The following is a 13,886-nucleotide window of genomic DNA, read 5'->3' as shown; positions in this document are numbered from 1 at the left end:
CGGATATCCATCGGGTTGCACATACCCGACATAGATTTTGTTTCCTGAACCCGTCAGGGATTAGACGAGGTGAGGTGAGGATGGATATCACGATCGGAAATCGAGTGTGCGGATGGGGATTACATCCTCCGCTAATATCTGCCCCTGTTTGTGTCTCTACTTAGAGTGTCATAAACTCATTTTGTCATCCATTGTAACACCCAAAAAATCACCACCCAAAATTTCATTTTTAATTAACCTATAAAATAGTTTACTGAAAAACATCATCAATATCATATCAACCCATAATCTCATAAGTCAAATATCATAAACATGTTGTGGAATAATAATAATGTCAGAGTACAATCCCATGGATCTCAAAATGCTGAATCATATGAGTGTGATGTGCTGCTACCATGCCAACTCCTTCCCCTTCGACAAAGAGGTACCTAAAACCAAAACTGAAAACCGTACGCACAAAGTTTAGTAACTTCCCCCATCATACCACATACCGTACAATAACATATCAAGCCAGACATATCTGGGTGTCGGCCTCCCCTTCGGTCTATCTCAACCGGATAACGGCTTAGCATATCTCTGTGCTGGCCTCCCCTTCGGTCTGTTTCAACTAGATAACTGCTTAGTATATCTGGGTGTTGGCATCCCCTTCGGTCTATTTCAACCAGATATCAGGGACTATTTCACCCCTACCATTACCACATAAATCATAACATATTGGCACATAAAACATAACATATAATAGCATACCAAATAATTATCACGCAGACAATCATCTAACTACAAGCTTTTACTAGTGGGTCGGCATTGTGACCTTAGGCCCACTTCTACTGGAAAGTAACTCACCTCAATGTCGTACAGTAACTGAACTGTCCTCGATGTCGGGATCAAATCCTCTCACTCCTACACATAACAACCTTCCTAAATTTACCATTACATACTCTTAACCCTTACAAGGGTTACTCAGGTCAAAGCCAAAGTCAAGGTCAACACCTTGGTCAACGTCAACTTTGGGTCAAAGTTAACATCTAGTTGACTCGACTCGCCGAGTCTCCAAATCCTCAAAACACTAAGACCTCGATCCTACTCGCCGAGTCTTGCATGCACTCATCGAGTTCTGCTTCATACAAAGTCAGGACCTTCAACAACCAACTCGACGAGTTCATCCTTGAACTCGTTGAGTCCTTCTTCATGCAAGAAGACACATTTAGCCCTAGACTAGCCGAGTTCCTTATGAACTCTTCGAGTACACCTTCATGCAGTTGGGACTTGCCTTGAACTCGCCGAGTTCCATGATTTCCAGGCCTAGATTCACATCTATCTTGTTGAGTCCTCTCCTAGACTCAAGCAGTTCGATCAAAGCAGAAAAGGGTTGGGGAACCATACACCGACTCGTCGAGTCCCATGAACGACTCACCGAGTCCCCCAAAGTCCATGTCTATACAGTTGATTTCAGTTGGGTTTAACACATCCAAAACATAGATCTAGCCTCCTAGGGTCCATAATACACGTAAAGTTACAAACTTGACGTTCATGCATGGGGTATTTGGCTCAAATGGCCCTAAAATGGAGTCTACAAGATGCATGGGGCTCTTATGGTAATAAACTTGGCACCTTTATGCCATAGGAACCCTCACTGGTTCTAGATCTGAAGTCATACCCCTTTTTTTACCACAAAATCCCGAATATGGCACTTCTAAGGCTTAGAAAAGGTAGAAATGAACCCTAACTAAAGATCTAAAAGATAGATGGTCAAGGTTTCAGCTTTATACCTCAAATAAGCTGGAAATGTGCCAAAACCTCTGGATCTTTGTTAGGCGTGTCAGACCCAACAAATAAAGGGGTACAATAGACTCCAAATACACTGCTTTAACACACTAAAAAAGTAGTACAAGGCAAGCAAGGTCGAACCATAGAGACACAGGAAAAAAGTCTATACCTTTTTGCACAAGGTACTTTGGTCACAAAAGAGGGGGGGGTTTGTTTGCAAAAGTAAATAACTAAATAACAATCTACTTTAAAAGCATGCACAAAATGAAATATATTTGTAAACAAATTGATTGAATGGTTCTAGTTCTAGTTCTCAATGTTGTTGTTCAACTTGATTATGACTTGATGTAATTCAAGATTGCTATTCTATGTTGGTACTGAAAGATATTAACACGCTCTAATAACTCTCGCTTGCCAAATTATCTAACCAAAACACGCTCTTTGATTAGACCTAGCTTTACTAATTCAACCTAAACATGCTTTTAGATTGTATTGAAAAACTGCATTAAGTTTTGTACAAGCTTCCCAACAATGTTCATTTCTTCTCATACGCTCGGAAGTGTGAAAACATGTGATATATGTTTTACAATAAGAAAACTTATTGCTTGTTACCAATTATTAACTCAATAGAACGATTAGGTGCCCTAAAAGTTAATTAACTGCACAAAAATTCAATTCATGAAAGTGGCCAACAAACACAAATCAAATTCAAGGATTCTAGTTTAAACAAAAACATAATCACTAGAATAGAATCACAAATCAAACATCAAATCATATGCTTCAAGTCAAGCAATCAACATGTTTTGAACAAGAACTAGAAACTAGTGTTTCTTAGCGACACATGGCTAAGAACAAATCAAACAAGAAAAATGATGGAATTGAAATGTTTAATGCTTACAAAAATGAAATCAAGTGTTTGCAATGATTAGGTCTTCTAAAAAACTCCAAGAATTCTCCCAAAATCACCCAAGATCGCCCAAAACTGCTCCCAAAAACCGTCTTTCTTCAAATGACGTTCTTTTACTCTTTTAATTAAAGTTCACGTGACTTGCCATAAGGCCATGCGTTTTTAGCATGGCCATTCCTTTTGCCCATGTGTTTTTGGCATGGCCATTTGTCATGACCATGTGTTTTTGGCATGGCCCATGCTTTTTGCTAAAAATCAAATACATCTTCACTGTGGCTCCCTCTTCAGTCTAGTTTCACCATGCGTCATGTTGCTCAAATATGAGATGATAAAGGACAAACACAACCCGCATCAATGTGACAAGAAGCGCGTTTCAAACGTAATCCTTTGCTATGATGACAATGCAACAATGACTCGGGTTAATGCTTTCATGTATTCTGCCATGGAATGACCGGTTCATCTTCTCTTCATGTTCCAAAGCTCCATGCTCCAAGCATCCAAGCATCCAAGCATCCATGTTCCACGTTCTATGCTCCATAATGCCTGCAAAATAAATCAAAAATAGTGAAGTACCAGACATTCTTAATGAAATATGCAATTGCCTTAATAATCAACTAAATGCAAGAATTATGAACTAGAATGCTATAAAAAGACGGAAATAAACATGCAAAATAGGTGCATAAAATGCACCTATCAATCTTCTTGCTTCCTCTTGGTCTCTCAAGCTTCCTTCTTCTTCTCAAACTTCAAACACACACAAATGGCACCAAAAAGCTCAAGAACACTCAATAATTGATTAGGTTTTCGAGTTAGGGCTTTTCTGGACTGGGAGGGACGATGGAGGCTGGGTTAGGACAAGATAAGGTGTTTAAATAGGGTGCAAACCCTAAATATTAGAGTTTCATCCAGACATTCCTACTCATCGAGTCGGGCTCTCCGACTCGTCGAGTAAGTTACTTAAAACCCACGTCCAATAGTCTAGTCTACTCGACGAGTTGGGCCTCCAACTCGACGAGTCCCAGTGTAAAAACATACAATTAATTAAGTTGAAATATGTACTGGAACCGGGCGTTACATCCATAGTTTGGAGTTACCTTTAGAATGGTCTAGATTTGATGGAGTGTGAAGTGAGGTTTCAGGAAGTGGTGAGTATCATATTTCAGATTATTTAAAGTAAGGAGACCATAAAAATGAATGTGTATCCGTCATATTTAAGATATTTCAGAAATTAAGTCCTCCGACAACACAACTTTTAAAATACTCATTGGCCCTAGTTACCCGACTAAAAATTTTAAGGCTCTAATCATATTACAAGAGCAATGAGAAAAAACCATTTAAATACTTGAAACAAAATAACACTAAATTGCTTTAATAATCATTTCAATACTAAAACTCTATTAACAAATGTTGTTTCACTATGAGAACTAGGGGTGGGAATTATTTGATCCGGAACCGAAAAGCACAAAAATCAAATCTAACCAAAATCGATTTCAGACTGAATCATATTCAAATTCGGTTTAGGTTTGGTCCGAGACCGAATCGAATTATGAATTTGCATTTTGGTTCGAGTTTTGGTCTTACGAAGTTTAAACCAACCGAACTGAAAACCCGAACTTCATAAATTAATTAATTAAAAAATACATTTTATATTTTATATATTAAATAAAAATATTATTTATAAAGTAAAAATGATTTGAGCCCATTTACTATTTGGATGTTTTTGTATGAAACTTTAGTTCTTTTTGTTTGCAACTTTAGATTTATATGTTAAAAACATTGTAATTTATAAATTTTGTGTGGAAAATTGCAACACTAATTTTTTTTTTTGGAGTAAATATTTGGTTTTCTCGGTTTTCAAATCGAATTAAAATTCGGTTTTCGATTTGGTCTAGACAAATTAAATTCGATTTGGTTCGGTTTTCGAAATGGACCAAAAAAATTTCAAACTAAGGAAACCGGAAACCGAATAACCCATAAACCGAACTGATTCTCACCACTGAGAACCACTAGCAAAAACTGTTTACGTACTCAAGCAATCCAAGGTGGTTCAGTGAAAATAAATATCTTTATATGGCGGGTGAGACTTGACATATTGTCTACCAGATTAAATCTTTGCACATAGAGGAGTAAACATTCCTAACACCTTTTGTCCTTTATGCAATGCTTTTGAAGAGAACGAGGTACACATATTTAATAATTGTTCCAAGACACTGGAGATTCAAGGGCATATACATACTTGGTGGAATGATTTTACTGCCTCATCGGACTCCTTAGAAGATTTGTTGGGGGTAAACTCTACTCTAAAAGTGGGAAGTAGGTCTTTAGATATCTTAGAAGCGATATCAAGAGCATTCTTATGGACTATATGGAAATAGGGGTGCAAACGAGCCAAGTTACTTGTGTGCTATTCAAGATCGAATCGTTAAAAGCTCGACTCGAGATCGATTATAAACGAGCCCGAACCAAGCTCGAACTTAATATTAAGCTTGTTTATTAAACGAGCTCGAGCTCGAGCCTCTGTTACTTGGCTCGATTAGGCTCACGAGCCTAAACGAGCCTACATATATATAATAAAAAAATTATTTTTATTTTTATATATTAAAATAAATAATAATTTAATAAACACCATTTTAGGAAATTAGAGTATACCGTATACGAGCCGAGCCCAAACCGAGCTCGAGCTCATATAATTCTTAACGAATCGATCTCGAGCTTTGTACCACAAGGCTCGAAACGAGCCGAGCTCGAGCTCGAGCCTATAAATATTTAAACGAGCCGAGCCTGAGCCTGATCAGGCTCGAGCTCGGCTCGGCTAGTTTGCAGTGCCCTATACGGAAATATAGGAACCATGTGATCTTCAACACCAATACTAAGGTCAAGAGTCTCTTAGCTTTAGCCTGTGATGTAAGGCTTTGGCTTTTTTATGGATTACAAATAGAGTGAAATGGGGTAGAAATTTGATTTCGAACTTTTGGGTTGAAAACCCATTGTACATGTAAGTCCAATTTCGTGTTTTAATTGAATTCTAGCTGTTAAAAAAAACCTCAAGCAATCATGTGACAGCAACTTACGTTAATAAACATTTTAATACTTTAACCCTATTAACAAATTGTTCCATTTTGAGAGCAATGTTAAAAAAAACCATGTAATTATACGAGAGCAAAATCATCAAAAACCATATAAATATTCAAACAAATTGACCCTAGTTACTCTAATAAACATTACTGAGAGATTATGAGAGGCCTAATCTTCCAAATTACGGTGAGCTCACGAGAGAGACAGAGATACACACAACTAATTACTAGTTGTAGTGATATCATAAAAGATAAACAACACAATAAAAGTAAAAAAGGAATTGCGCTTTCTTCCTTTACAAACTATAACTTATTCATTTGTGGAAGGAATCCAGAATCGAATTGCCGAATCCTCCATTTTATTACCTCACCATGCATGTCATCAATTTGATTCCTTTTCATAAACGTCGATCAACTCGATCTTGATATCTTCAAAGGTGACATCATCACACCCTACTCTTGGCACAATGGTCACCTGAACAGAATCATCGCCATCGGCGTTTATCTCCTCCAACAGCTCTGTCAACTCTATTCTGACTCCGGTCTTTGAATTCATTTTCTCACTAGTTTTATGTGGAAGCAGTCCAAAACCACCGGCATACTGGCTCTCACATGGCGAGATCCTGTTAATATCTTCAAAAATATTCACGAACACATCAAACTTAACAAACTTCCCACCATTGAAATTGATTCCTTTCAGTAGCAAGATCTCTTTTATAGTTTTCTTTTGGTCCTTCGGTCTGTTTGTTTCAGGTCGCTTCACTTGAACAGTCACAGTCTCGCTTATACTCAACGGAAACTCCATCTCCGTCACATTTTCCGGCGACGTGGTTTCCGAATAAGTAGCAGAACGTGGTTTCGGCGGATTACTCTTCCATGGAGTTTCTGAATCCTCGTATTCGTATTTGAGATCTTCCAAATTCACACAGTGTTTGTTATAAACACGTACAGGTTTCCGATTCTCGTCGTAAAACACATATGATGCTTCTTCCCAGTTTTTGTCGTTGGGTTCCTTCCGCCCTTCACCTCCTAAACCTTTCCAAAGTGTCCACATCCGGTCGACATTTGCATGGTGTACATAGAACAAAGGATCATACGCGGCGGAGTAGAAGTTGCCTAAGTCCTCTTCATTCGGAGTTCTAGGGTCACCTACCCATCTGTGAACCGCCGTATGACAACCGGCTTCTATGGATCCTACTGAACTGATGGGATTATCACCGGCGACATATTCACCACCAAAGAAGCTTGTTGGATCGGAGGCGTTGCGCTTCATCTGCCTATTCATAATACACAAATTAATGCGTACTTGATCTAGAGGAGAAATATTTCGTTCTTTCATTCGGTAATCCAGATCGATAACAGCTGGCCGGAGGTGATTGACATTCCGGTAGCTATTGTAAAGAGGGTTAGACCTTCCTCCGTCTTCAAACACGGCGGGAATTTCCATTCCGGCAGGGTTGTCCCAGTTCCAGTAAGGTAACCCGAAAGTTTTATCTTCAATCAAATCTCCGAGTATCCTCTCGAAGAAATAAAGGAACCAGCGATGGAAGGGAAAGAAGAGCCACGAGTAATGAACCTGGAGTACTTTTTCCGGGTAACCGCTAGCCATTTGAGTGTAACTGTTATTGCAGTAAGCGCAATGAACTTTAGCTTGGTTCTTGAAGCTACACGGGTCGTCATCTGGGAGAGCCTTCATTTTCTGCATCGCGTCCTTAAACTTCTGGATGTACTCCGGCGAAGCTCTGTGTACAGGTTGTCTGATGCGAGTTTCACCTGTTGTAGGGAACTTGTAGTCCATCTCCAGTTCCTTGGCTGCCGGAGGACAACACGCACCAGTTCTTACGCCACTTTCGAAATCCAAGTTCCATAACGAGTCCGTGCATCCTGGCACAAAGGATGGGGCTTTGATAGGGTTGGCAAAGACCGGTGGCAGAGTGTTCAGGTTGGTGGTGGTGTAGAGGCCGCCGAGCCCAAGGAGCAAATTTCTTCTGTCTACGTTCTGCCTGTTGAGTGATGTTTCTGGTGGTAGTATGAGCTTTTCAGGTTGAGGATTTGTGGTTGGTGGTTTTTCATTGTCGTTGCATGAGACTTGGAAGCGGTGGGTTCGCTTCGCATGTGTCTTCAACCGTCGTTTGGTGGCTGTTTTGGAAAATTCCGGCGAAGAGGGGATGACGGTGGCTAAGGTAGAGCTTAAAGAAGCCATAATGGAGTTTTGGGTGCTCAATACGCCCTTTTAGCTTCCCTTTTATAGAGAATTTCATGGTACCTTTGTCTTGTGCAATTAATAGTATATAGATAAGATTCCAATTAAAAGTTGATTAGTTTGTTAATAGCATCAATAATCGATTTTACATCTTGTCGTTATATTATTTTCTATACAACTGTATAAAAAATGCAATAAACTTATAAAGTGAAAATGAGCATATTGATAACATATTTAATAATTAAAATGTTAATTTTTTCTTATTAAAAATTCAATAGTTATTAATCTCCATATTTATTAAAAGTCTATATGACATCTCACAAAAAAAAATTATATGACAATTATATATATTACCTCATTCAACATTTCTATAAAACTCTATCCATATATATTTTGGATACTCTAAACACAAAGTTATTGGACTCGATCAATTTAATCAATATGAAAGGAGTGAATCATAATTATCAATTGAAAATAATTTATATTAAAAGTTTATTCTAATTTAAAATTCTTTAAACCATGTTTTATACAAACTAGAAATTATATAACAATGTTGGTTAAAACTAACATAAAAAAACATTTTACAAAAAAAAAAATGAAAGTTTCATGTCGTCTTTTTGAAATACATATAGAATTTATCATCCATATCATTATCAGGCTAATACCTAGATGATCTGTGGATTATCTTTTAGGACATGGGATGAACGTACTAAAATTCCGACCATCCGACTTGGGCTAGTAACCAAGATTTGAACTTTTAAAGTAGGAAAGATTAACATGTGATTTCCATGTAAGATATAAAACATGCTAAATTAAAATGTTAGTATCAACTACAAGATCTAAGACTTTTGTTTGATGTAATTGGTACCACTTTGTCTACTTAAATATGAAATTAAATTTATAGAGGTTAACAAGTTTCATGAACTACTGTAACATCCCGACTTCCATGTATTTCTTTTATTATTTATTATTGGGATTTCATGAGTGACTCGACGAGTTGTGAGTCTAACTCGTCGAGTAGAGTTCGTTTTGGTCATGCGGGTTTAATGATCGACTCGACGAATCAGAGAGCTGACTCGCCGAGTTGATGCTGTGAGGTGAAACCCTAAATCTCTCGGGTTGGGGCCTATTTAAGAGAACTTATGTTCTTATTTTCGCCTCACCAATTGCCAACTCCCCTGTGTGAAACCGTAAACGTTTGTAGTGAGCTAAGAGAGTTATAGAGCTAATCTTTGAGTATTTTAGTGCATCTTTTGAGGAGAAGGGGAGATTATCCAGCAAGGGACGAGGAGAAACTGTTGGATCTTGTGCTATATCGACCAAAGCTTCCGTGGAAGGTAAAATGCCTACACCTTTCCCATCTTTTTGGTTAGATCTCATGATTATGGAAGTTAGGACCTTTACCACCTTTTTATTTGGGACATTGAGTCTATCAGGAGGTCTAGACTTTAGATCTGGACCTTGTGAGGTCCATAAAGTCTAAAGGTCTCAGCTTTATTCAGCCATATAAGGGTTATTATGCTTGCACCCCCGTGTTAGATTTGTATTGTCATTTTGGAGCAAAATATGTCATGCATGAACGTAAAGATTGAAGCTTTACGTGACATTCGAGCCTTGGGAGCCTAGATCTAGAGTGTGGAGTAGTAGATCTGCCTTAAAAAGTCTGAATGAGAATTCAGATTGAAGGGACTCGTCGAGTCAACAAGCTGACTCGACGAGTCGGCTAGGTTTTCCCCGATGAGTCTGGACAAGGGTGATTCGGCGAGTTGATGAGACAACTCGACAAGTTAAGTTGAGTTTTCGTGACGCTTTGAGGAACAATGGGGACTCGGCGAGTCACATAGGTGTACTCGGCGAGTTGGGTCAACATGGACTGTTGACTCGAGTTTGACTTCTGTTGACTTTAGGGTTTGGTCAATCAGGAGTCATGGTGACCATAGAGGGGCAAAAATAGTCTTTTACTCAATCCAAGAGTTAGAGAGGGAAAATAACCTAGTTTATTTTGAGTCATGATTTAAGTGTTAATTAGAGATTATTATCTTATGTGTTAGGCGGAGGCTAGTTCGAGATTCGTGTACGAGAATATTGCTTGCTTGTTACGAGGTGAGTCTTCTCACTATACTTACCATGAGTGGTATTTTCGTGTGACCGAGGAGTCTTGCGTGCTTACTTGAGTATTGTGATATTTGCATTATGTCTTTGTGATTTATGCTGAGTATTTTTATTTTAAGCTTATTGAGTTAGGACCGGAGGGTCCACCTGAGTTGTGGGACCGGAGGGTCTCCATTGGGATACATTGATCGGAGGGTCGTGTTGAGTTAGCCTCGAGTGACTATTGTGGTGTGTGGTATTTTGGGAAACTCACTAAGCTTCGTGATTACCATGTTATGTGTTTCAGGTACCTCAGGACCGCGGGAAGGCACCAGCATGATTGTACACACCTGCCTGAGACGATGTTGAGGATTATGGGATTTGAATTTTATTGTGAATTTATGTTGACATTCGAGACACTTGTGGTTTTCATGAAATATTATAAAAGTTTATGTTTTTTAAAAATGAAAAATTTGGTTTGAAATTTTACATTGTTACAACTACATAATCAAACATACTAAAACATTATATTTCTATGGATGGCCAAAATCACAAAGAATACTAATGAAATGTCCTAATTGGATTGCTCTCATTTGTACACGCTTAACTACAAAGTTCATATGACATATGTTGCCCTCACGATTTTAAAACGCATTGTGACAAGGAATGTGTCCACACCCATTATAAGGTAACATTTAGTTCTTAATCCTATTCTATGTGGGATCAGGTTCATGTATCTACCCATCTTCACCCCTTTTACACACTCTAATAATTGTAAGGACTGAGAAGGAGAACTAAAGATTGCCTTATAAGGGTGTGGACATCTTCCTTGTCACAAAACGTTTAAATATGTGAGGACAACAGATCTCATAAGAACTCTGTGGTTAAGCTTTTTCGGACAAAAGCAATTATGTAAAGTTGGTGGCTACTTGCTCCTGGTCTTACATCCGGTGGGAAGAAGAATTAAGCATTGCAATATAAGGGGTGTGTATACATTTCATGTCATAATGTGTTTTAAAGATGTAAGGACAACAAATCCCATATGAACTCTACAATTAAGTGTGATCGGGGCGAAATCAATTCTAGAATGGGTGACCCATTATGAAGTTTTCGTGTTGGGCTGTAAAAAACAGACAATATTATGGCACATGCCTTTAGGGATGCTACATACATGATCATGAAACAACGAGCGATGCATAATCAAACATTTTGTGATTGAGAAATTTCAAAAGATGGGTCTATACCACAAAGAAACTAATGTAGCTTGTGCATTTCATCAATACGTTGACCAATAACAGTGAGTTAATCACAAATTCCCTTAAATTTTCGTCTAAACTATGCAACAATAGATGAACCCTTCTGAAGATGATGAATGGATGAATGGAGAGTATGCATCTTTTCAACAAATCATGGTTATATGTACACTAGACATCACAGATTGTTTTGTGACCAAGTGTCTCGGTCATTGGTTCCTCTAAAAGTGATGATTGAATAAGGATAAGAGCTTGTTGGTCAACAACGATCCAAGAGAGATAGGCAGGTTTTGACGAGGGGACATTACCGGTAACAATGGTGGGTGAAGGTGTAGATAATGAGCCATCGATATATATACATATATATATATATATATATATATATATATATATATATATATATATATATATATATATATATATATATTTACTATCTTATAAAACAAATCCCATTATTTCTAAAAATAGATTGAATAAAATAATAATATTTTTTAAGACGTCCAAATCATTAAGCTAATTGTACAACTAATCACTAATAAAATAATATTAAAATTTAAACAAACTCCTATAAATCTTCTCTTCCAAGGTTTGGACCAGATCTTTTTTCATCCAAATAAATACTCAACACCCTATAATTTGGTCATTTCATGAATTTTCTTTATTTTTAATATGACATGTTTCCTAAAACAAACTAATGATTGAATTGAAAATAATCATTCTCCATCGAAAGAAAATTAATTGTCGAAACAAACTAATTGCCGTCCGTCGTTTTGCGCGGGTAAACAGCTAGTGTGTGTGTGTGTGTATATATATATATATATATATATATATATATATATATATATATATATATATATATATATAACACGTAAGGTTTTGGTAGGGGTGAGAATAATAACAAAAAAAAACAAACCATAACCGAATTAAATACTAAACCATTAAATCGAACCATTAATGAAAACGGTGATGCAACTGATTTTCATTAACCGAATCTAGTGGTTTGTTTTCGGTTTCTCTATGAAAACCGAACCATGCATAACCAAACCGAACCGATAAACATATAAAAGTTTGAAATTTTTATATATTAAATAATTGGTAAATATAATAACTATTTAAGGAAATAAAGGAATTGAAGGGCAATTTTTATTGTTAAGTTAGATACACACGAATAAGATGAACAAACTTTATCGTACCACTGCAGACTTTCCTTCATTATCGTACATAATGCTGAATATTATAGCAGAAGATACACAATTTCGCAAGAATGTATGATTAATGTTTTTGATTCTCAATTAATCTGACTCTTTCTCATTCTCCATCTCCTTAATTTGTAATTCGCACTAAGTCTCAATACTTGCCTCCTGGTAGTTTTGTATGTTCCCTAATCTTAATAAGAATGTCAATTTTTTTGCTATCAAGTCTCAGTATATGTTTCATGTTTAATTGTTTTCTTTTAATGCAATCACATTAATATATTATGTTTGATTGTATGGTATGCTCTCTTGGTATACGTTTCATAATTGGTCGTTTGTTATCAAGTCTCATATTTGTTTCATGCTTGATTCTTTTAATAATATGTAACAACCGAAAAAGTCCAACCAATTTAAACTTTTCAAAAACAACCCGTTTTCATTAAATTATTACAAAAAGGTTTTCAATACAGTTAAATTAAAGTATTCCCAGAATCTTATCACGACGTAAACATGAGGAGCGGTACGATCACGCTTTTGCCTTGCCACGGTCTCCTGAAGAACCTGAAAAACATAAAACCACAACTGTAAGCCCGAAAGCTTAGTGAAATATCCCCAAAATACCAACCACATATACCATACACGCATAACATGCCATATCATATCCGATCACAGAACAGCCATGCACTTCGGGTCTACTGTGTGACTGGTCCGCCGCACCGGCCAACAGTCCACCTGGTCCACTCTCCGAGTCTAGCCATATACCTCGAGTCTGCAGTGTGATTGGTCCGCCCGCACCGGGCCTTCAATCCACCTGGTCCACTCTCCGAATCTAGCCACATACATCGAGTCTGCAGTGTGATTGGTCCGCCCACACCGGGCCTTCAATCCACCTGGTCCACTCTCTGAGTCTACAGTATGACTGGTCCGCTCGCACCGGGCCTTCAGTCGGCCTGGTCCACTCTCCGAGCCTCGGCACGTCTGGTCCGCCCTCTTGGGGCCTACAGCCTATCCGGACCGCTCGCTGGGCCTTCGGGACAACCGTTCCGCCCTGGGTATCTTGGCCTACAGCACAAAGTAGGACCGCCTCAACCCAACTCCAGTCTAAACAACCATGTGCACATAAACATACAATCATATAAGCATTCATAGTCAACAAGCCGATCAAACAAATCACATAACATATCATCATCCTAACCAGGATACCGACCTTACCGGTCACTAGCATAGCATCACCCTACATATCAGGGAACCGACCTTAACCAGGTCTCTATCATATACCATCCTAGCTACCAGGATGCAACATATCAAAGCAATAACATACAACAAATACCCGAATCTCAATCTGATAAAGGGTCGGCCTTGGTGCCTTAGACCCTGTCGATATAGTGAGGATAACTC

At 37.9% G+C, this 13,886-nt stretch overlaps 1 protein-coding gene across 1 annotated transcript; it reads right to left on the bottom strand.

Moving 5' to 3' along the window:
* Positions 1 to 6,130: 6,130 nt before the first annotated feature.
* LOC111886662 (polyphenol oxidase I, chloroplastic) lies at positions 6,131 to 7,951 on the bottom strand. Its single transcript, XM_023882917.2, has one exon. The coding sequence runs from the start codon at positions 7,949 to 7,951 to the stop codon at positions 6,131 to 6,133; it is 1,821 nt and encodes a 606-aa protein (XP_023738685.1).
* Positions 7,952 to 13,886: the final 5,935 nt, after the last annotated feature.

The sequence above is a fragment of the Lactuca sativa genome, chromosome 8, assembly GCF_002870075.4.
Source record: "Lactuca sativa cultivar Salinas chromosome 8, Lsat_Salinas_v11, whole genome shotgun sequence".
Taxonomy (NCBI): domain Eukaryota; kingdom Viridiplantae; phylum Streptophyta; class Magnoliopsida; order Asterales; family Asteraceae; genus Lactuca; species Lactuca sativa.
The sequence above is the reverse complement of the archived record's forward strand: the minus strand, read 5'-3'. Positions and strand labels throughout refer to the sequence as shown.